Source organism: Lytechinus pictus, chromosome 5 (assembly GCF_037042905.1).
Source record: "Lytechinus pictus isolate F3 Inbred chromosome 5, Lp3.0, whole genome shotgun sequence".
Classification (NCBI taxonomy): domain Eukaryota; kingdom Metazoa; phylum Echinodermata; class Echinoidea; order Temnopleuroida; family Toxopneustidae; genus Lytechinus; species Lytechinus pictus.
In genome coordinates this window covers 42,939,436-42,961,947 of record NC_087249.1, presented here as the reverse complement: position 1 = coordinate 42,961,947, position 22,512 = coordinate 42,939,436, and the positions used below count along the sequence as shown (strand labels likewise).

General features: G+C 36.5%; 1 protein-coding gene across 3 annotated transcripts in view; it reads right to left on the bottom strand.

Annotated features, from left to right (window-relative positions):
- The window catches only part of LOC129261960 (elongation factor 1-alpha 2-like), a 31,195-nt gene extending 8,883 nt beyond the window's left edge, over positions 1-22,312 (bottom strand). Inside the window, exons 1-4 of one of the 3 annotated variants that reach the window (XR_010293468.1) lie at positions 22,148-22,236; positions 6,491-6,698; positions 6,097-6,276; positions 2,868-3,164 (exon numbers count right to left, since the gene is read on the bottom strand). Coding sequence is in view for 2 of the 3 variants with exons in the window: in XM_064099037.1 (XP_063955107.1) it covers positions 2,868-3,164; positions 6,097-6,276; positions 6,491-6,634 (621 nt within the window). In the remaining variant the exon portion in view is untranslated. Of the gene's footprint in view, positions 1-2,867; positions 3,165-6,096; positions 6,277-6,490; positions 6,699-22,147 lie in introns of those variants that run through there. The other 2 variants (XM_064099037.1, XM_054899980.2) reach the window with 2 other exon arrangements.
- Between the last annotated feature and the right edge of the window lie 200 nt (positions 22,313-22,512).

Sequence of the window (22,512 nt, the reverse complement as noted above, 5' to 3'; positions counted from 1 at the left end):
CCTTCGCCAACCAGTTTATAAAAAAATAAAATGATATATTTAATACTTTGGCCAGCCTTTACGTGTTACCTTTCACCCCTTGAACCAATGCATCTGTAAGTACAAAGGAGTTTCGTTGACAAAATAACTGAATCAATTCTCATTACACCGTTTTTGCCCATGATTGTATGATTTAATCAAGGCTTTTTTTTTTACAGAATATTATTGTAGGTTTGAGACAAATCAACTTCATTCATGTTCAAGAAATGGAAATGCAATCCCATCGAAAATATATCTAGTTTTTACCAAGGGGATCACTTTATTGTTCCTTTGATGCCAGTCCGTTTTATTTACGTAATGATGCAAGTAGCCGGCGGGCTATCTACCTACCAGGCCCAATTAATTGAACAAAATAATTAGTCATTGGCGTTGATAAACCTTTAAAGGAGAATGAAACCCTTGAAACCAGCTGAATCCATATCAAAGAGAAAAATCAAAGAAACATATTGTTGAAAGTTTGAGGAAGATTGAATGAATAATAAGAAAGTTATGAGCATTTGAATATTGAGATCACTAATGCCATGTAGATCCTCCCATTGGCAATGCGACCAAGATCTGTGATGTCACACACGTACAACTCCCTCATTACTTTAGTACTTATTTCACTTATATTCTCACTTTTATAGAGTCTATCACAAGGTGAGGTGTTCTCTTTATGAGGGGACAAGTACAGAGGTTTCACAACATTATATCATTGATGAATCGTTTGTCATAATTATGATTAGAATGAGCAAAAAGAGATGTTTTGGGGTATATTTTCAGTGTCCAAAAGGGGAGAGTTGTTCATCTGTGACATCATAGATCTTGGTCGCATTGCCAATGGGAGGATCTCCATAGCATTAGTGATCTCGACATTCAAATGCTCATAACTCTTCTATTGCTAGTCCTATTTTACTCAAACTTTTGTTGATCTTATTCTTTGATTTTTCAGCTCTCACAAAAACTAACTTGCTCCAAGAGTTTCATTCTCCTTTAAGGTCCATTAATGGTCATCACATACCAAATTACACTTTCTGCCTTAAATTATTTGCACAAGATCAATTTATTATATTAGAAAAAAAAACATTTTGCATTTTGGTTGAAATAAATAGTGGCTGCATCCAGTGTGTAGATTTCACGGGGGAAAAATCTTGATGCGTTTAGCATGTTTAGGGCACACGAGAGTAATTCATCTGCGCGCAAAGCATGTCGGACAGGCGTAAGTAAAGATCACATGACTATATTGATTAAAATAATTCATTAAAAATAGATCAAATGTTTGTATATCAAAAGAAAAACGATAGAGATAATGCTATGTTCATACTCTTTCATAATTAAGGCGTTTGGGGAGGCTAGACTGCATTTTTGTCTTTCATTTTAATTATTATTACCCACAATGCAGTTCTGGTTTTTCTGACAATGAACTGGCCGAAATTATGGTTAGTCTTATTTCAGGCCATTTAACTTTTGATTGAGCTGGGCAAGTACCTGATTAACATATCAAGTCTTAATGGACTGTTAATTGTGACTAATGTCAGTGAATTAAAGCAAAATCTATCGAGGGATTGATTTTTAATGATTTTTTGATGAGCTATGTTATAACACGTGAGTGAATGGGGGTCTGTAATACTCATGTGTGCCCTTTAGCTGCGAGAATAGTTATCAACACTATCGTTTCCAATTTAGTTAGATATAAAGGAACACAATGCTTGATTTTAGCTGTAGTCAAAAGGGAGCCGGTGGTAAAAATCAATGTGCTATGAAGTTTTGACATCAAAATGAAAAGCAAGAAAAGTAGGACATGAATTGTGTTTTGCTACTCTGTTTTTTCCCTCTTCAGTAATTGTTTATTGCAGTCCGACATCATTAATACCATGCTACAGAATATGAAGGGGCTACCGAAGATAAAATGGAACAAATCTTTTATGTTGCTGCAACACATACTCTATTGGAATCTTTAATTGTTTCTGACTGAAGCTGTATAAAAAAAGCATGTTCAGTCATTATGTGAATAAATGGAGATGTCGTCCTTAACCTATATGCTTATGGTATGACTCACGCCCGGGGGGGGGGGGGGCACTTACATTGACGAGTGGATACCATGCGCGACCAAAAAAACACGTAAAAAGGATGTCTTTTTCAAGAAAGGGCATGTTACGTACGTAACGTAATAAGGGTGTCAAAAACGCTAAAATAATGAAAATAAAGGTATTTATTTTCGCTAGGAAAGCTACATGTTTAGGGTCAATTTTACGAAGGTATAAAAATTAAGACTAAAATGTTTTATAAAGGATGTACTTTTTGCCCCAAGAGTCAACACTTCGTGTTTAGAGTACGATTTGCGCGAGGTGTGGGAGGTGGGGCTGTACTAAACCCAATGATGTCGGTAAAGGCCGTAAATCCGACGATCGACGTCCGCGACATAACCCCATAACAATTGAAATATCGCTGTACTTGTTTAGGGGTTCGATTCAGGGAATACTTGCCAATAGTATCGTTTTGTTTCCAATATTTGTTAAGGGTAGGGTTTCACACGCCAATACTTATTAAGGGGTGCATTTTCAGAATATGGAAAATACGTGTTTAGGGTGCTTTTCGAGACCCCATGGTTGCGCATGGTATCCACTCGTCAATGGAAATGCTCCCCCCCCCCCCCCGGGGACTCACGTGGCAAGTTTGTGATCGTCAGTGAAAACCAGATATGTATCGTCATCACAACATGTTTTTACAATGTTAGAAAAAAAATCATCTTTTTTTTTAGTGTTTGTCCTGTTTTGTTCAAACCTGCACAATCTTTTTTCATTCCTTGCCCAACAACTTTTCCAGTAGCGTAGGATTGAAAGGCTTACATTCTCCGAAGGCTCAAGCATGTTATCGCCGTGAAATCCAGAGATGGGAATAAATGGAACACCCTTGGGGTCATAGCCCACTTTTTTGATATAGGCAGTGACTTCCTTCACAATCTCATGGAAACGGGCCTCGGAAAACTTGGGCTCAGTACTGTCCATCTTGTTGATGACGACGACGAGCTGTTTGACTCCCAAGGTATAGCACAACAGGGCATGCTCACGAGTCTGCCCGTGTGTAGAGATACCAGCTTCGAACTCGCCAACACCGGCAGCAACGACCAAAACACCACAGTCAGCCTAGATGATATTGAATAAAAAGAAACAAAGGAAAACAATCCTGTAAAAATAATTAGAACATCGTACACGGCGAATCTCTTTAAAAAGCTGTCTATTTGACGAGATAGTGAGGTATTTGGTATAGCGATAGCAAGTTATATAGCGTGGAGCGTTGTGGCCCAGTGGATTAGTCTCCGGACTTTGAAACAGAGGGTCGTGGGTTCAAATCCCAGCCATGGCGTAGTTTCCTTCAGCAAGAAATGTATCCACATTGTGCTGCACTTAACCCAAGTGAGGTGAATGTGTACCTGGCAGGAATTTATTCCTTGAAATGCCGAGCGCTGGAAAGGCTGCTTGAGCAACAGCCGGGGTAATAATGTCCAAGTCCTTTGGAAGCGCATAGAGACGTTATTCATAATGTGTTATGCGCTATACAAGAACTGACTATTATTATTTTATTGGTAGACATAAAGGAGAATAAAACCCTGGAAATATGGTTACTATTAATGCTAGCTTGTGTGAAAACGGAAAAATAAAAGAAACAAATAAATGAAGGTTTGGGAAAAGTAAGACAAATAATATAGCAAATAATAAGAAAGTTATGAGCGTTTGAATGTTAAGATCACTTAATGATGAGGATATCCTTCATTTGGCAATGCGACCAACAACCAACATCTGCGATGCCACGCTTGAACTCCCCAGTTACTTTTCAATACATTGTCAATTTAGTCAATTCTATTCATAGATCATGTATTTTTTTCCCTCGGGAGGACATGACAGGGGTTTTATAAAATAAGTCATGGAAAAAGAGTTTGTACTATCATTAGAATGAACAAGATGTAGATGTTGTGGGGTATATAATATATTCATATTACAAATGGGAGAGATGTACTTCTATGGCATCACTAATCTCGGTAGCATTGCCAATAGTATAATATCAATAGCATTAGTGATTTCTACATTCAAATACTCATAATTTTCTTATTGTTTATCCAATTGTTCTCAAACTTTCTTTTACCCTTTGATTTTTCTGTTTGCATACAACCGAGCGGGCTTGTGCCATCAGATCGGGTAATCGCGTAACCAAACCATTCGAGGAAATGTCCCCCCCCCCCAAAAAAAAAAAAAGTTCCCGAAAAGTCGGATCCAGTTTACCTGACCCTTTGCAGGGGCGGATCCAGCCTTCGCCAATAGGGGGGGGGGGGCGGAACTTTTTTCAGCCATAGTTTTCCCGATCGGCCGCTCGAACATGATTTTTATTTTTTCTTTGAAGGGGTAGTCCTAATAGTTATTCTTTGCTTTGATTCTTATAAATAAACATAAAAATATCATAATCCTTATTTATATAATGCGAGCACGAAGCGCGAGCAAATTTTTTTCGGGGGAAATTTATGTACTTTTCCTAAATTTGAACATTCTAGGCAATGTGTATGCAACTAAATAATTACTACGAACGCGAAGCGCGAGTAGAAATTGTTTATACAAGTTTTGAACTGATCGAAAAGGTAGGCCTACCTACTGCTTGCAGTTAGCCATGAGACGTTACATATTTCAACACTAAAGAATGGGAATTCTAAGCACTTTTTGTAACTTAAACAGAATAGGTATATAACTTAACAATTGATGCGATCAGCGCGAAGCGCGATCGGAAAATTTCGAGATTTAGACCTAGAAACGAGACACTCTATTCATTTTGTAAAATCATAAAAAGGATGAGTAATAGCTATCTTCCTACATTAATAATGCGAGCACACAGCGCAAGCAGATGCGCCCGCGTGTTTCACATTTAATCCTATAGAATCGAGGCATGCATTCTAAACACATCTTTTATCATAAAATTCAAAGCGAGCGCGAAGCGCGAGCTTAAAATATTTGATATTTCGATCTAAAAAAGGATCAATTTCAGCTCTATATTTCAAGCACTTTGTAGGAAAATTGTGTGGTGGATATGGATCGCATTTAATAAAGAGCTGATATTTTTCATTATTATTACTTTGAGTTTTGACATATAGGACCGGGACCCGGGACCGGGACATCCTTAGGACATGTCATCTTATGAAAATGATGAGTATCTTTCTATTCCTCTTGCTAATTAAGCGCGAGATGAAACAAAAGGGACAATTTAATTATTAAATTGATATCTCAGTGCATAATGAGGGCGCCGAATTAATGCGAGTGCAAATTTTTGATTAACTGTCATGAAAAGGGGATTTTAAGTAGTTTGTTGTGTAATCAATATTGACACATATATGTATACGTACATAACTCGCCAATCAAAATGCGAGCGTGCAGCGACTGCGCTAGCTGATACGTTTTGACAATCAGGTATGAAAAGGGATATTTTGAAAACTTTATGGAATACACGAAAATAATAAGTACCTGATAAATCAAAAATTTGCGAGCGCGCAGCGCGAGCAGAAAATGTTAATATTTTGACCATAAAACTGTCATTTTTTTTACAGAGCACTTTATAAAAGTCAATTTGTAAACCACAAAAAATAATGAAAGTTCGATTTCCGAGGTAAAATATGTTTTGTATATTGACTTCCAAACTCGATATTTAAGCTCCATATTGAACAAGTTATGTAAATCACCTAACAGGCAATGCGAGCGCGAAGCGCGAGCGAAAATTTTATTCTTTTTATTTTCCAAGTCTTCCCCTCATTTTAATTTTTTTATTCTATCGCCTTCCTCCTCTTCTTTTTTCTCCTCTCTTTTCCAATTTTTTTCTATCTTTTTCTTTGTTTTTGCTCCGCCAATAGGGGGGCCCGGGCCCCTCGGCCCCCCCCCCTGGATCCGCCTATGCTTTGTATATGTGGTTTATAATTGTCATAAACATCGGTTAAATTGGACCCGAACATTCGTGTAGTTGACTGATAATTTTCAGAAAGCGTAGGGTAAAGTTGGTTAGCTTAGTTTGTTTCTAGTCTTATCATATTTTTTTTTGCTTCACCTGTGAGGTTCCGGTAATCATGTTCTTTATGAAATCACGATGGCCAGGAGCATCAATGACAGTGACTTCGTACTTCTCTGTTTCAAATTTCCAGAGAGCAATGTCGATGGTGATACCACGTTCACGTTCCGCCTTCAGCTTGTCGAGAACCCAGGCATACTTGAAAGATCCCTTTCCCATCTGGTTGAAAAAAAAAGTAATGGTCAGATTTGCAATGTAAAGAAAGAAGGGACTCATTAATAAATGGGGATCTTGGATTATCTTGGAGCTATCACTCAGAATATTTGGTGGTGGAGCCTATATACTTGAATGTAGAGTCCTTCTAAATCAAACTCCTAATATAATTACATTATGTTTTTTTTATTTAAACATAGTAAATAAGATATAAGCCTACCTCGGCAGCTTCCTTTTCGAACTTTTCGATGGAACGTTTGTCGATTCCACCACATTTGTAGATGAGATGACCGGTAGTGGTAGATTTCCCGGAGTCGACGTGGCCGACAACCACGATGTTGATATGAGTCTTTTCTTTAACCATGATAGATATTTGATGTTACAGATGAAACACAGAGAATCGGAATAGTTTTTCTCCAGCGATAATACTAGGAAATACAACGTAAAAAGAACATTTGTTATTTTTGAAAAACTCACACAAATATTTTATAAAAAGACAAACCGAACTCTGGGCTATTCTAATAGCGCATCGTTCATATTCGCAGATACAGGTAGCAACCCCGCTAAATGGAAATAAGCTGAAGTGATGACAAATGTTAGACCAATACCTGTCATACCAATCAAAGTAGTTAAACTATTTGGCAGATTAATTATTGATTAACTTCACAATAACCTAACTGAAAATATAACATTAGCCCAATTATCATATCATTCTTATTTCCGTATAAGCCATAATATTCAGGTCGGTGTAGGATTGGCTGAATTGTCTAGAACATTCTTAACAAACTTTATCTCCCAACATGCCTAAGTCTGAAGGAAATAAAAAAATAAATCTTTATAAAATCATCTTCTTCGAAGTGTCGATTTTCGGTGACAGCTCTTCCAATTCAAAACTTGGCTCAACCGATAAACCTTTTCTGATTTTTTTTTTGTATAAGGCTTTCAGTAAGCCAGGGTGCCAACCGAGCTGGAAAGGCAACTCATTTTATTGTTCGTGGATGAAAAAAACAAAGATAAGATATTCACATTTAACGAATTTAATGATTGCATGTCAGAAAGCTATATAAATTCTCCCCCCCCCAAAAAAAAAAAATTAAAAAAAAAAATTGATAAAATTACAACACTTTACCTTACCTAAAATAAAGTTATTACAATACTACGTGTATATTGCTTGGAAAATATGTGCACAAAACCTTAGTTGAAATTTGTACTGATTGAAACATGTGTTATGAAATAAGAGTGATGGCGTTTTAACACATGCTGAGTGGTGTGCAACGCCCTCAGAGATTACGGAGAAGCACCAATTGATATGGTGAGCATGATCGTCAATCAAGGGGGTCACAGGGTGGCACCCCTGGAGAAAAATAATGGCGCAATAACGCATGCGACCCGCCTTAAAATAGAATTATTGTATTTCGTGGAATATCCCTATAACTTTACAAAATGAATTATCGATATTCTGACGAAAGGTGCAAATAATATTCGACTACAACATAAATTCGTCAATGCTATAGTATATCCATATATCAAATTATATGAATCTGAGTTATGTCATTTTAGTTTTACTTTCATAATGTTTGGTCTTTGAGACACTCCTGTAATGTATCCTGTAGTCTTGACATTGATCACAATCCTATCAAACATGAACACAATATTGATGTGATGTTTGTTTACATGAATAAGCCTATGAGGTATAGCATTTCTGCATATATATGCATAGAAGCGTTGACTTCAATCAAAGAACGGAGTATAATTCTCGTCTCGTCTGGACTTTGCCCCGGCATGAATAATGGTGTACAGTGCCACGTGGCTTTCATGTTACCGAGATCACGTGATTTGCTTTCAGATATTACATTCAACATGCACACATGAAAAGATGTAACACAAATCCAAAAATCGCACAGCCATGAGTCTGCATGACACGCTAGCTTGCAGAGTTCACCTTGCCCTTTTTTCAAGCGAAGTTCATGAATGAACGGAAGGCACATTTTTAACAAAGACGGAAGGGATCCCAAGGCACGAAATTTATATTATGTTCCTGTTTAAAGGACAAGTCCACCCCAAGAAAGAGTAAAAGGGTAAAAAGGGAGAAATCCAACTAGCATATGCTGAAAATTCCCTCCAAATCGGATGTAAAATAAGAAAGATATGACATTTTAAAATTTTGCTTAATTTCACAAAACAGTTATATACACGTCCTGGTCGGTTTGCAGATAAGGGGACTGATGACATTACTCACTCACTATTTCTTTTGTATTTCATTATTATGAAATATGAAATATCTAAATTTTCTCCTCATTGTCACGTGAAATAAATTTTTATTCCTTTCTGAACACGTGGAACTAGCATTGTTTTACATTTTTTTTGGTTCAGTCATGTTGTTCATTATTGTAAAATCTGTTTAAAAAAATACAAAAGAAATAGCGAGTGAGGGACAACATCAACTCTATCAATTGCATATCACTGAGTTGAGCATATAGCTGTTTTGTGAAAAATACTAGTAAGCGAAACTTTAAAATGACATAATTTTCTTATTTTATATCCGATCTCGATGAAATTTTCAGCGTTATGCTTGTTTGATTTTTCTCTATTGATTCAAATCAACATTTTCTGGGGTGGACTTGACCTTTGAATATATCAATTTTATTACACTGCTGATGTTGAATAAACTCATGACGAATAATATCAAAGTCCTCCTCCGCCTCCAAAGAATGGAAGATCCCGCTATTTATATACGACAATGACGCAGGCAATCTAGATCATTGTGCAATCAGTATTAATGGAAAATGCATGAGATATCGAGGAGATAACTAGTATGACTATTGGTCCAGCAGTGTACACATCCAGACTAAATATATGAATCATAAACCAAGTTGATGTGAGAAACTTCTTTCGAACAATAACATTAAGTTGGAACCATATGAGAACGTTATCTCCTTTTAGTAGAGCAGATAAGCCGAGCATTTGTGCAAATTATGACTAAAGCATGAAACTTTCACAAGTATTAGTATATGCCGTAAGATTTATTTTAAAGATGGGAGGTAAATTTATAAATGCCATTTTCGGCCGTTGCCATGGCAATTGATTAATTTCTCCAAAATAACATACATTGCCATGTAAATGGTAAATAAACATGATATAGATGACCAAAATGATAATTTTCAGGCTCCCAATTGAATACATACGAAATTTAGAAATATTCGAGATCACCAAGATAGTTCCAATTGGTCCGTTGCCATGGCAACGGCTTGTTTTTCCCCAGAAAAGTAAAAAAATTGATTAAAAAAATGTTGTAGAATATGATTTATCTTCAATTTCCCCTAATTTTACAGTGTTAAACAAAGATATTTTGGTTGCTAAATGTATAAATTACATCTCAGGCTATTGCCATGGCAACCAAATGACATCTAATTTGCAAAAATAACATGGTTGACAAGACGGTGCCGGGTAAAAATGGCAGAGGTAAAAATGGCAAAGGTAAAAATGGCAGTCGTAAAAATGGCAGAGGTAAAATTGGCAAAGGTAAAAATGGCAGAGGTAAAAATGGCAGAGGGAAAAATGGCAGAGATAAAAATGGCAGAGGTAAAAATGACAGAGGTAAAAATGGCAGAGGTAATAATGGCAGAGGCAAAAGTGACAGAGGTAAAGATCATGACATGCTTGATCAGTAATGAAAAAATAGAGCCTTTCCAGTTAATATCAGTCATAACTATTGACCTTGAATAGACTCCTATCGACAAAATGAGTATTATGAACTGATGAGATATTATTTTGATTTTTTCATCATTTTAGGTCTATACTTTATCGTTGATTTGATTAAACTCAAACATTTTCATGCCAAAATGATTTCAATTAGTGAGTAAAAGGATTTATCTTGGCCAGTTCGTATAGTAGAACAGCACTTCAGCACACATACCAAACGAATTGTAATGTAAACACCAATGTGCGCTACCATTAACACACTGAAATAGACGAGTTCGGGATTTCTTTGAACCACTTGCATAACTTTGATAACAGAAAAATAACAAAACGTTCTGTAATAAAATTAATTTTTCATATTTCAACATCATAATGGATACGAAAAGATATTGATATGATACGTATATAGTTTTATGTAAATGATATAATAATAGCTCATTGCAGCTAGTCCAAGTGGATGTGGTTCCTTAAATAGTTTCTATGGTAACAGGTACCGCATGAATTTTGAAATGTGTAGCGAATCAGGGATTAGAGTGTGTGTGTGGGAGAGGGTGTGTGTGTGTTTGTGCGCGTAGAGTTGGCGCATAATGTGTGTGGGTGTGTGTGGATATATATCTATCATGTGTAGACCTATTGCGAGTTAATGCACAATTTCATAAATCTGTAGATCATATTTTTTTGTGTGTCTTTCATATATGCTTTGGAGGCCTCGCACGGTATTTAAGGACAACTTTATAATCATAATCATAATTGGCATTAACAGTTACATTTGCTCAACGGCGGCCGTATGGCGAGTCGGAAAACAGCCGCCTTATTCATTTCTATTCGAACCACCTTTATGTAGCTGGTACAAAAATTGTTAAAATGGCTGTTTTCTACTGGCCGTAAAGCAAATGTGGCTGAGTTATTTAGTATTACTATCATTCCGATACTTATGCTTTACAAATATACATAATTATTTTCAAGCAATGTCTTTATAATGCAATCACATTTTTGTATAACTCAATTTTCCCCCACTAAAACAAAATTAGGGAGAATTCCTCCCCTCCCCTCCCCCACCTCCTCCGCTGTCTAAGTCCCATATGTCTGGGGGGGGGGGAGTACATTGTACATGTTGTTTGTGTTAAATATGTTGAATGCAAAGAACTATAATAGAAGTCTCTTCTGGCATGGACTTTGCCCCGGCATAAATTATGAAGATACAACGCAACATAAAATAATCTCTTTTTCATCATGGTATTGCAATACAAACTCACATTCAACATGGTATCATGGCACATAGTGTAAAGATACCGAGACTATTTCAAAAAAAGATAAAACGTCTCCCCCTCCTCCCTTTCTCCCTCTGTTATTTGATTCCAGATTTTGATGAAATTTTCAGCGCTTTGCTTGGTACATATTACTTTATTTATATAGATATAATTATTTTCAGCCCGGAGTACCCCTTTAAGAATCTATTTTTAGTGGAAAATTTTACTTGTATGACTTAGTTATAGAGTTTAGACGTACCAGTCTAAAATTATCAAAGAAAAATGTGGGCGTAAACATTTCATTATGATAAAAAAATATGTATATAAATTTATTCCAACTGCCCCGATCGAACAAAACAGAACAAATCAAATCTGACGGATCCCTTTACCACTTTCATGTACATGCGTGCGCGTACATAATTTCAGCGCATTTCCTTATGTACATCCTGGTGTGTGTGTGTGTGTGCGTTGTTATATGTGTGTGTGGGGTGTGTTGCGGATTGCAGTAGTAGTATACACACTAGATGTAAGCACACTGCGTTTTACTGTAAGTGTCTGCCGGGATCAAGTGTGTGTATGGAGAGGACGGGATGGGGGAGGGTTCTGTTAAGGGTTTAGAGGAAAGTGATCGGTTTGCGTTCTGGGCTTGGAGTTTGTATATAAATCCTTCAAAAAATGTTAGTAATCTTTACAAATAATTTCTTAAAATTCTGTATGTTGGTTTCTGTTTCAAGTCGATAAGAAACTATCAACACATAAACCCATATAATTTTTTTAATTGTATACTCATAATCTTAATATGCACCTTTTATTAAGCTGCATAACTAAATCCACCAAACATAAACGCATGAAATCGTTATTAAATTATATTATGTTACAAGGTTTTAAGTTAACTAAAAAAATTAAGGATTCCAAATACAAATTACAATTACGAATGTAAATCTGCACGATCACTATCGTAGCCGGGGTGTACCCCCCCCCCAAAAAAAAAAAAAAAACGAGGGAGAAATAAATGACAGGAATGCAAAGGGAAAATATTATGGCTATATATCAATATTATGTATATTATACCTAATATATATATATATATACACAACAAAAAAGTATGTTCCCCTTAAATCAAGTTGCTGTAACTTTTGAACGGAATTATTTTGAGATATGATATTTCGTAGGTGGTTTTTTACACTCATTAAGCAACTCCTGGTGAAAAATGAGATTGATCAGTTGAGTCATGCATGAGTAATTAAAGATTGAATTAAAAATGACCATTTTTGAAAGTCACAAGAGTCGTTTTTCAGATTGTGCAAATACAAAGTTGGGCAAAAGTTGTTTTGAGATGAATTTTATGGTGCTATGCTGTTTTACTATCCATCATTTAGCCACTCCACACACAATTTTGATATCGTATGTTCATGGTTGAGTGAGCACAATGTATTGCAGGGGCCGCGGACGCGAGGGGGGGCTGAAGCCCCCCCCCCCCCCCCCACTTTTTTCCAAAAGCATGTACAAAAAAAAAAAAGACCATACGATTGTGATTTTTTGCATGGTCAGCTCCCCCCCCCCCCCCCACTTTGAAAACCGTTCCGCGGCCCCTGTATTGTGACGTATCATCATAGGGGTTTATCCTCTACAACTTGTTGGATCATGTTAAAATTTGAAAATGTTGGTGTCTCCCCCGATTATAGGCCCCTCCCCCATTTTAAAATTCTGGATCCACCACTGATTTGTCCATGAATTAAACTGATCATGAGAAATTGATAGGAAAAGAATACATTTATGCAGTATAAAGAGTATCCATTCCTAATTTTTCGAATGTGCTCGCTCAACCATGAACATGTTTAAAGTTCGGAAAGTGTGTGGTGATAATGATGGATTATAAAAACAACAGCAATTAAAGTCACATTTGAAACCGAATTTGCCCCCAATATTCACTTTATTACTCTTTAAAATGAGTCTGTGACATTGAAAATACAAAATTTCCCACTTTGATGCGTGCTCACTCATCCATAAATAAACAAATCGATTTCATTTTTGCACAGAATTCTGCCCATAGATTGATAAACATTACTGCCAAATGACATTGCTAAAGACAGCCTTGAAAAAAAGTTCCACCATATTGAATAAGGGGTTACTTTTTCTTAAACATATGCACCCATAATGTACACAAGTCTATGAGAGAAAAAGTCAAAGTTTTAACAAATATGAAATGAGGGTTTGTTTCATGGACGGTTTTTGTTACTTCTGCCAACATTTATTTCATGAAACTTCGCACATGGCTTCAGAGTAACACTATCAAAAGGCGCGCACACCAAAATAACCATTCGATACGGCACAGAGTGGGGCCAAGGGATTGAACTTTCTTAACTTTCATAATTTTCGAATATTGTGTGCTCACTGATGCATTAAACATCGGGATTTTCATTAAAATCAAATCAAATGAACTATGCAAGGAGGTTTGTGACAGATATCCATAGTTACAAATTGCATTTTTTCCAATAACGTGAAAAAGAGCTAATCACATTCCACATGTTCATTCAAGCCTGAATGTTTAATTAAACGCCTTTCAAACATTAAAGCATGTTAATTGGTCATGAAAATAAAGAAAAAGTTGAGAAAAGATCATTTTCAGTTACCAAAATGAAACAATACATGCCTATGATATTTGAAAATCGTATTTTTTGTTTTCAATAAATGTTCATTGATCCGTGAAACGATGAATATTGTTGAAGATACTCTTCCCCAAAATAACCGTCATCATATTCTATCATTTTTATTGATGGAAATGTGTAAAAAATCAAATTACAGTGCCGGCCGCAGGAAACGTCACGCCCGAGCACGCAAACACCCTAGGGGGCTTTCGCGTCTAACCGAGGGTATTCAAGGGGAGCAGACTAGGGTGTTTAGCCGCGCCCGCAGTTTCCTGCGTGCTCTATACTTGGGACCTTTTGCAGTCCTCACGGACGCTAATATTAGGGTCCCCTAACACAAAAGTTAACGCTTAATCATACACTTGATTTTTAAGATTGATTGTGCATTATAGTCAATAGAATCAAACGTAGAAAACTGCTCTACAATCAATGCTAAGCTTTGTGTTACAGGGGGGTTACAGGCCCTACAGATCTGCTTTTCGTGTGCAAAATCCTTTTCCGCGACACCCACCATACATGCATGTATATTACGACTGATGGCTGGAGATATTCGAAATGCAGGACCTAAAATAGATTATGACATGGATAAGAAAGTGGTTTTTCAAACAAATTGAGTACATATTGAGTGAGGAAAAACTTACTGAATGAAGGCTTAGATATAGATCATTACAGTCCATCGAATCGACATTACATTTAACGTGGATTATTGGTGGATCACTGGCAATTGATTTCATGGGTCAGATCAACCTCTCCAGCCGAAAATTTCGCACGCGTTGATATGTGCACAGCATATGCAATACGTTTGAATTCGTTTATTTTGTTTCTTTGTTTCTTTTGTTTCTTTTGTTTACTCCTTCTACACAAACGATATGCCTCTCGCACACGATGTAATGGGCATTATGTTTTACTTTCCCCAGAAATGGGGGATTAGATTCAAATTCCGGGGGGACCACTTCCATTGATGAGTGGATACCAGGCACGACCATGATGTTTCGAAAAGTACCCTAAACAAGGGAAGCAATTCTTTTCCAGATTATGAAAATGCATCTCTTAACAAGTATTTGGCTTGTGAAACCCTACAAGTATTGGATATATATACCTTTTTTCAGCATTTTAAACATCGTTTTGACACCCTTATTACGTTACATAGGCCTATAAGTAACGTACCTGCCCACTCTGTCCCCTTTAACACGTGTCCGCTCCTGGTATCCACTAATCAATGGAAGTGGGCCCCCTGGGCGGCCTCTCGAGCTCTAGGAGGAGTCAAATGTGGCTTTGGAAAGTCGTCCTCAATCGGATATATCGCTGTTACCATAGTAGCAACCAGAATTTTGCACACGAAACGCATATTGAATGTTTCCGTCGCAGATGCGAAACGAAAAAAATAATCTCATGTCACACAATTTGCATTGCAGGACAGAGTTTTACGACCATGATGACGGGCCCGAAAAGTCTCTTCCAAAATCAACTACCGTCGTAAGTAAGCGTGCGCGTCCTCAAACGAAAGGTCGGGAATATTGGCCGTGCCCGCACTTATCCTAGGGTACTCTAGGGTACGTACATTGCATTATGTTTACATGTGCATGTACTTTGGTTATCTTGTGATAGACCATTATGTTTTTAAACTAGCGTGATTGGAATCTATTGTAGATTTTTTTTTTTTTTTAGATGTTATTTGTTTTCTTTTCTTTCATTTTTTAATTTCTGTTGTCCCTTTATTTCTTTTCCCTTATTCCTTCTTTCCCTTTCTTCCTTCCTTGCTTCCTTCCTGTTTTCTTCTGTCTTTGTTTCTTTCAAATAATAAAGGAATTCTTTTTCTTTCTTTCTTTCTCTTTTCCTTCATTTTTCTTACTTTTCTCTTTTCTCTCCTTATGTTTTTTTTCTTTCACACATTTATTCACCTTCCCTTCCTTTATTTTAATTCTTTCTTTCTTTATTTATTTCAAGTAATGACGGAAACCGTTATCTGTTTTTATATTATTTTATTCTTTCTTTCATCCTTTTATTCAAACTTTTTTCCTTTTAATTTTTCCTTATTTGTTTTCTTTCCTCTCAATTCATTTCTTGTTTCCTCATTTTTTTCTCTCTTTTCTTTCTTCCGCTCACCCTCCCTTCCCCTTTCTTAAAATATTTTGTTAACATGTCTAACATTGTGTAGCCTTTTTGTTGATTTTTTGGCCTGGCTCGGTCGATCCGATGGTACATAGTGCTTTGTCGATTGTCCCGTATTTAATTTTTTGAAATCTGGTCATCCTGGCTGGAACATCGAATTTATTATTTTTCGTTTACCGCAATGAATCTAATCAATTAATCAAATTTGATGCATTAGGTAAACTTTTTTCCTTACGCCTTACGTGGGAGACATACATGTATCATACAAACTTGTATAAAAAAAAAAATAGGACACAATTGTGATTTAATGTCATGGAGATCAATTCTCTATCTTTTGGGATAAGTTTTTTTTCCTCTCCATACGTACCCATTCCTCTCCCTTCAGCGTGAACTATACACCTAATCCCATCTCCTTATGAACAGTGTAAGAACTGTTTGAAACAAGGGGGGGGGGCAGAAACATTTGAAACATTCTTCCTTAAGTTTTAACGGGGTGCACAGGGTGGAATTAGGAAAGAAGAAAGAAAGGCATATCAACAACAAAAAAAGAATTAAAATAGATAAAAGACATTAATAAGCAGACTTGATTTTTTTGTCAATAAAAATTGATAAGTTATTAACAGAGTGAATGTTAACAAACATTAATGACAAACTTAAAGTAAAACATAATTATGAATATCAAGGGCATTTGCGAATTCTCATTATGTTAAAACAAACGTGCGGTCAATATTGGGATCGTCAATTCGTTGACATGGTTGATAAAACCCTAATACAGGGAATGAAAGGTACGTGAAAACGAATACTAGTATGACCAAGATCATACAAAGTAGACGTGCAAAAAGCGAACACCAGCAAAACTGGTTGTGCTCATCGATTTGTTATTTGGTTCCTTTGTTATTGTCATCAGTCTGGTAGAGTCTTGCTCCCCGCCCACACATTTGATCTCCTTTGATCACATCCGCTTCCCAATTTATGACAGGATGTTCATATAAATGGGGGGGGGGGATTAATTTGTAAACAACAATAAATGAGGATATTCTTTTCATTTCGGTTCAAATCGGGTCTCTAAAACCCTCACCCTATAAAAAGTATAAATTTACCTCAATGTAACAGATGGAACAGATTTATCTTTTTGCTAAAACATCTGATTACATTACCTGCTCTCTATTGCGGTTTTTAAGTTACATTGGTAAATATTCGAATTGGGAAGAGATGAAAGTGGTGGAAATAATAAAGGAGAAGAAGGAAGAGGAGGATGAGAAAAATGAAGAGGGGTTCCAGCTTCATGATGAGAACAACGCATATATTTCGCGCAATTTTATACAAAATTATAGATGGGTTTACAACGAATATCAATATCCCTGATACACTTACATGATGATAATAAAACGAATAATTGACGTCGAAGTAAAGATTAAACTATCATATTTACGAACTGCGCTTTTATATTGATAGATTAGTCGGACATCAATTAAAGTTATAAACATTTTTTTATTTATTTCATTTCAGTAAAGCAAGATTTTCCTTCGAAATATATTTTGTTATATGAATTGGAAATGATAAAACCAAGTCACAACTTGGTATAATACAGAATTCAGTGTTATATGGCAGCTAAAAATAATAATACATGCCATTTGTAAAGCGCACTTTCCATCTTGATTGGACGCTCAATGCGCTTCAGAGCAAACCAACAAAAGCTATTTACATAATGTAACTATTTGAAAAATTTCTAGCACATTTAGCTTCAATGTTTAAACACATACCCAAGTAAAAGTACGTTTTCGAAAGCTACTATGACGTAGTGAGTGGAATGGGTACTTAACGAGTTAATTATCACTTGCCGACAAAGCAAGAATGGAGCTATACAAACCATTCTTTTCTTTTGTTAAGAGTTTTGGTGGGTGCTCACGCAAACGTTAACTATCAAACCTTAAAGGAGAATGAAACTCTTGGAGCAAGTTAGCTTTTGTGAAAGCAGAAAAATAAAAAAATAAGATCAACAAAAGTTTGAGTAAAATAGGACTAGCAATAAAAGAGTTATGAGCATTTGAATGTCGAGATCACTAATGCTATGGAGATCCTCCTATTGGCAATGCGACCAAGATCTGTGATGTCACACACGTACAACTCTCCCATTTGGACACTGAAAATATACCCCAAAATATTTCTTTTTGCTCATTCTAATCATATGACAAACGATTCATCAATGATATAATGTTGTGAAACCTCTGTACTTGTCATCTCATAAAGAGAACACCTCACCTTGTGATAGACTCTATAAAAGTGAGAATATAAGTGAAATAAGTACTAAAGTAATGAGGGAGTTGTACGTGTGTGATATCACAGATCTTGGTCGCATTGCCGATGGGAGGATCTACATGGCACTAGTGATCTCAATATTCAAATGCTCATAACTTTCTTATTATTCATTCAATCTTCCTCAAACTTTGAACAATGTGTTCCTTTGATTTTTCTCTTTGATATGGATTCAGCTGGTTTCAAGGGTTTCATTCTCCTTTAACAATTCTTTTCGGGGGAACAAAGGAGTTAGTCAAGCCAAGTTAAAGAATGAAAGCCCCGTCCCGGTTCACCTCTATATAGTCGAAAATCCTTTTAATCATCACGCGTGAGCATTACTGAGTAAAACAAGTTTCATAACTAAGTACTGCAGAACTATAGGGTATCCATATTACCATGAAACAATAAGCCCCCTCTATTTTCTCTTTCTCCTCTTTCCCCTTCTTTTCTTCGCTCCCTTCTCCTTCTCTCACTTCTTCTATTTTCCTTCTCATTTTCCCTCCATCGCTTCCTTTTTGCCTTTTTCTTTCTGCTTTCTTGAATGAGCGGATGTTGATTCGGGACAAGTTTTTAATTGATGCAACCAGAGCAGGAAATTGTGAGCATGGTGAGAGAAAATAATTACAAGATTGAGCGCAAGAATGTTCAATACTTGTCATCAGCGTAAAAATGGGCAGATGCGAGTTACTAAAGTATTTTTTGACATGAAAAACTGGGCAATTTCCCAAATTTTTCTTCCCGCTTTGTCTCTTTTCCTCTACTTTTTCTTAAGTCCCACTTCTTCGTCCCCTGTACTTCTTACCTTTTCCTGCACCCTTCCCTCATTCGCTTTCTTACTCCATTTTATTATGTCTCCCTTCTTCATTTTTTTTAAATTTCCCCCTCCTTATCCTTCTCTCTTTCTCATTCTGTCCTTCTTCCTTTGTCTCTTCTTCTCCCCTTCGATTTTCAATCTATTTTCCTTTTCTCATTTTCCCTCTTTTCTTTCTGTCTCACCTTCCCTTTTTTCATCCCCTCTGTTTTCTTCTCCATTTCACCTTTTCCTTATTTCTTTTCTTTACCCCCTCTCCATCTTTCTCCTCTTCGCCCCCCCCCCCCCCTCCCTCTATTTTCTCTTTCTCCCTTTTCCCCTTCTCTCACTTTTTCTATTTCTCTTATCTCTTTCCTTCTCGTCTTCAATCCATCCCTTCCTTTTCGCCTTTTCTTTCATTTTTGCTTTCTTCTTCTCCCTTGTATCTGCATCTCGTAGATCCGCGCCTGAAAAGCATGTCAGGGTATATAAAAAGGATGACCATGCATGCAGGAAAAGAATAGAGTAAATAGTTCTAGGACGACCTCCGGAATGTAGGGTCAACATCGACAAATACCTGCTCCACTGTCAGAAACTCCTTTACGATCACGACTAACCATGTCAGTGAATGAAATAACGGACACCACGGGAAGAATATTCATAGGAAAGGACCCTTTACGCTGGTGCCAGTGTGTAATCGAACACAATAAGTCATTCGGTGAAAAAGCCTAAAATCCCAGTTATCAACCCAAAACTTTGTAATTTTCATAACAGATTTTATCCACGATAAATGATCGAAAACTTATGCTTGATATGAGATAAAAATCACATGCAGTCCTGAACGAATGTGTCAAATCAGACCTCTTCTTTCTACCAAGAATGCACGGCTGAACATCCTAGGGAAACACCCTAGGATAGTCGCGGGCACTACCCTCGGGCGGTCCCCTAGGGCACTCATATCATAGGGGAGCGGACGCGGGCGTCTTTCCTCGTCCGCTCCCCTCAAATGTCCGCTACGGGCTACCGCGTTCGCCTTAGGGGGCACTGTGACGTTTCCCGCGGCCGGCACTGTATAGCAAATTTGGACTTGTGTTTATTCAACCGTGAAATTTAGCCAAAAAAGTTGTATCGTCTTTTAGAAAGTACCTTTTACAAGCCTTCTGACTATTTTTCATGATGAGAATGTGGAATTAGTTCCAATAAAATGGAATCAAAGCAATGATATTTGGCTTGTTACTTTTGAAAAGTGACATTTTTGCATTTTGACGATGCACACTGAAGCATGACGTAAAATACGTCCTTAACATTTACTCAGAGGATAGCTTATAAAATTACCTACACGCTCATGTAAAATTATATTAAAAACTCGCATTGGTTCGGGAAATTATTGATGTTTGTTTAAGGGGGGACTTACTCTTTTTGTTGTGTATATATATATATATATGTGTGTGAAGTTATACATGTACAATAGCTTTGGCAACTCTTTTATTAAATATTGTGTGAATATTGTATATATATATATATATATATATATATATATATATATTTATACTGTATATATATATATATATATATATATATATATATATATATAAATAAATATATATATACATACATATATATATACACTGTTACAAATGAAGTGTTAGTTTAGCACTTACCTGCTTACAGTGCTTGTATAGTGACTGCACTACGAGTGCTGATTTTCTAGTTTAAATTTGAACTAGAAAATCAGCACTGGTAGTGCAGTCACTATACAAGCACTAAATTAGCACATCATTTTTTTAGTGTATATATATATATATATATATATATATATATATATATATATATATATATATATGTGTGTAAAGTTATACATGTACAACAGCTTTTGGCAGCTCTTTTATTTAAATATTGTAAAGAAATGGATGAAGAGAACAATGGTAGGCGTAGCTTAAATCAAGGTTCCCCAGAGCTATCTACCCTTTGGAAAAATTGGTGATGCCGAAAAAATTTCTCTGCCGGGAATCGAACCCGGGCCCCCAGCTTTGAACGCCGGTGTCTTTACCACTAGACCACAGAGACGGGTTAGTGGCTAGGGCGACCCCGATCCGATTGACCGTCAGATAGACAGATTTTCGACACTATAACAATTATAATTTCCTTTGTCGGGTGAAGGTGGGTTTCGAGGCACCAGAGTTCAAAGCTGGGGGCCCGGGTTCAATTCCCGGCAGAGACATTTTTTCGGCATCACCAATTTTTCCAAAGGGTAGATAGCTCTGGGGAATCTTGATTTAAGCTACGCCTACCATTGTTCTCTTCATCCATTTCTTTACAATATATACATATATATATATATATATATATATATATATATATATATATATATATATATATATATATATATACAGTATATATAATTCAAAAGTCATGATTTTACTAATAAAGCAACAAACCTAATTCCGTTTTGCGCATCCTCACACACATTACAATCGTTCCTAAAAAATGAGGTTTACCTTATAAAAATTATCAAACTACTAGGTCGGTTTTGGGTTTTTTTCTTTCTTATTTTATTTATTCACATCATGTCACAGACCTACAGGCTACAACTGAGTTGCAATGCTGGTCAATCCTACCCTTCATTTTCATTTTAATACATCTTTTAACAGTGTTTAATAAAATCTCATAATCCCCACAAATAATACAAAATGGAAGGTGCTTGTCCAATCCCCAGTATACTGCTGATCGGTAACTTCGCTCTCTCTCTCTCTCTCTCCCTCCTTACTCCGCCCCTGTAAAAAAATAAAAATAAATAAAAACCTGGCTACAGCACAATGAATAACAATGATATGATAGTTCATAATGTTCATGTTCCGAAACCTCTGCATAAAGCCCGTATCGAAGGCAACATGCCCCCGCAACAATGTATCTGCCGTTCTGTTACACACACAAAGGGGGTACGTATCATTTTGTACAGACACGAAATTGTATCTTGAATTGTTAACGCACATGCATGCGCCATACACACACTCACTTCAAGCTCTCGACATCGAAAATTACATCTTGTAATAAAGCAAATACGATTTTTTTTTTCTTACTGTGTCGGAAGATGTTATTTCTTGAATGATGAAATCCTTGCGCTACATAGACCATGGACGCACTTTTGTTATGATGAAATCGTTGTACTAAATATTCCAAAGTCTCCTTTTGAATTGCATCACATCCGCGAGCATGCATGACTACATAACACACATTTTGTGTATGACTCATTTCTATAAATTATGAATGCTCTACACTACGCAGAACATTGATGCTAATAGTTAATATAATTTTTTCCACCATTTATCCCTGTTCTCAGTCGATAAAGGCTGATATTGCACTTTGTCCTATTTCTAACCTGATGATTACCCTTTTCAGCTAGCAAACTACACTTTGGGTTTGAAAATGCTCCTAGCTGCCAATT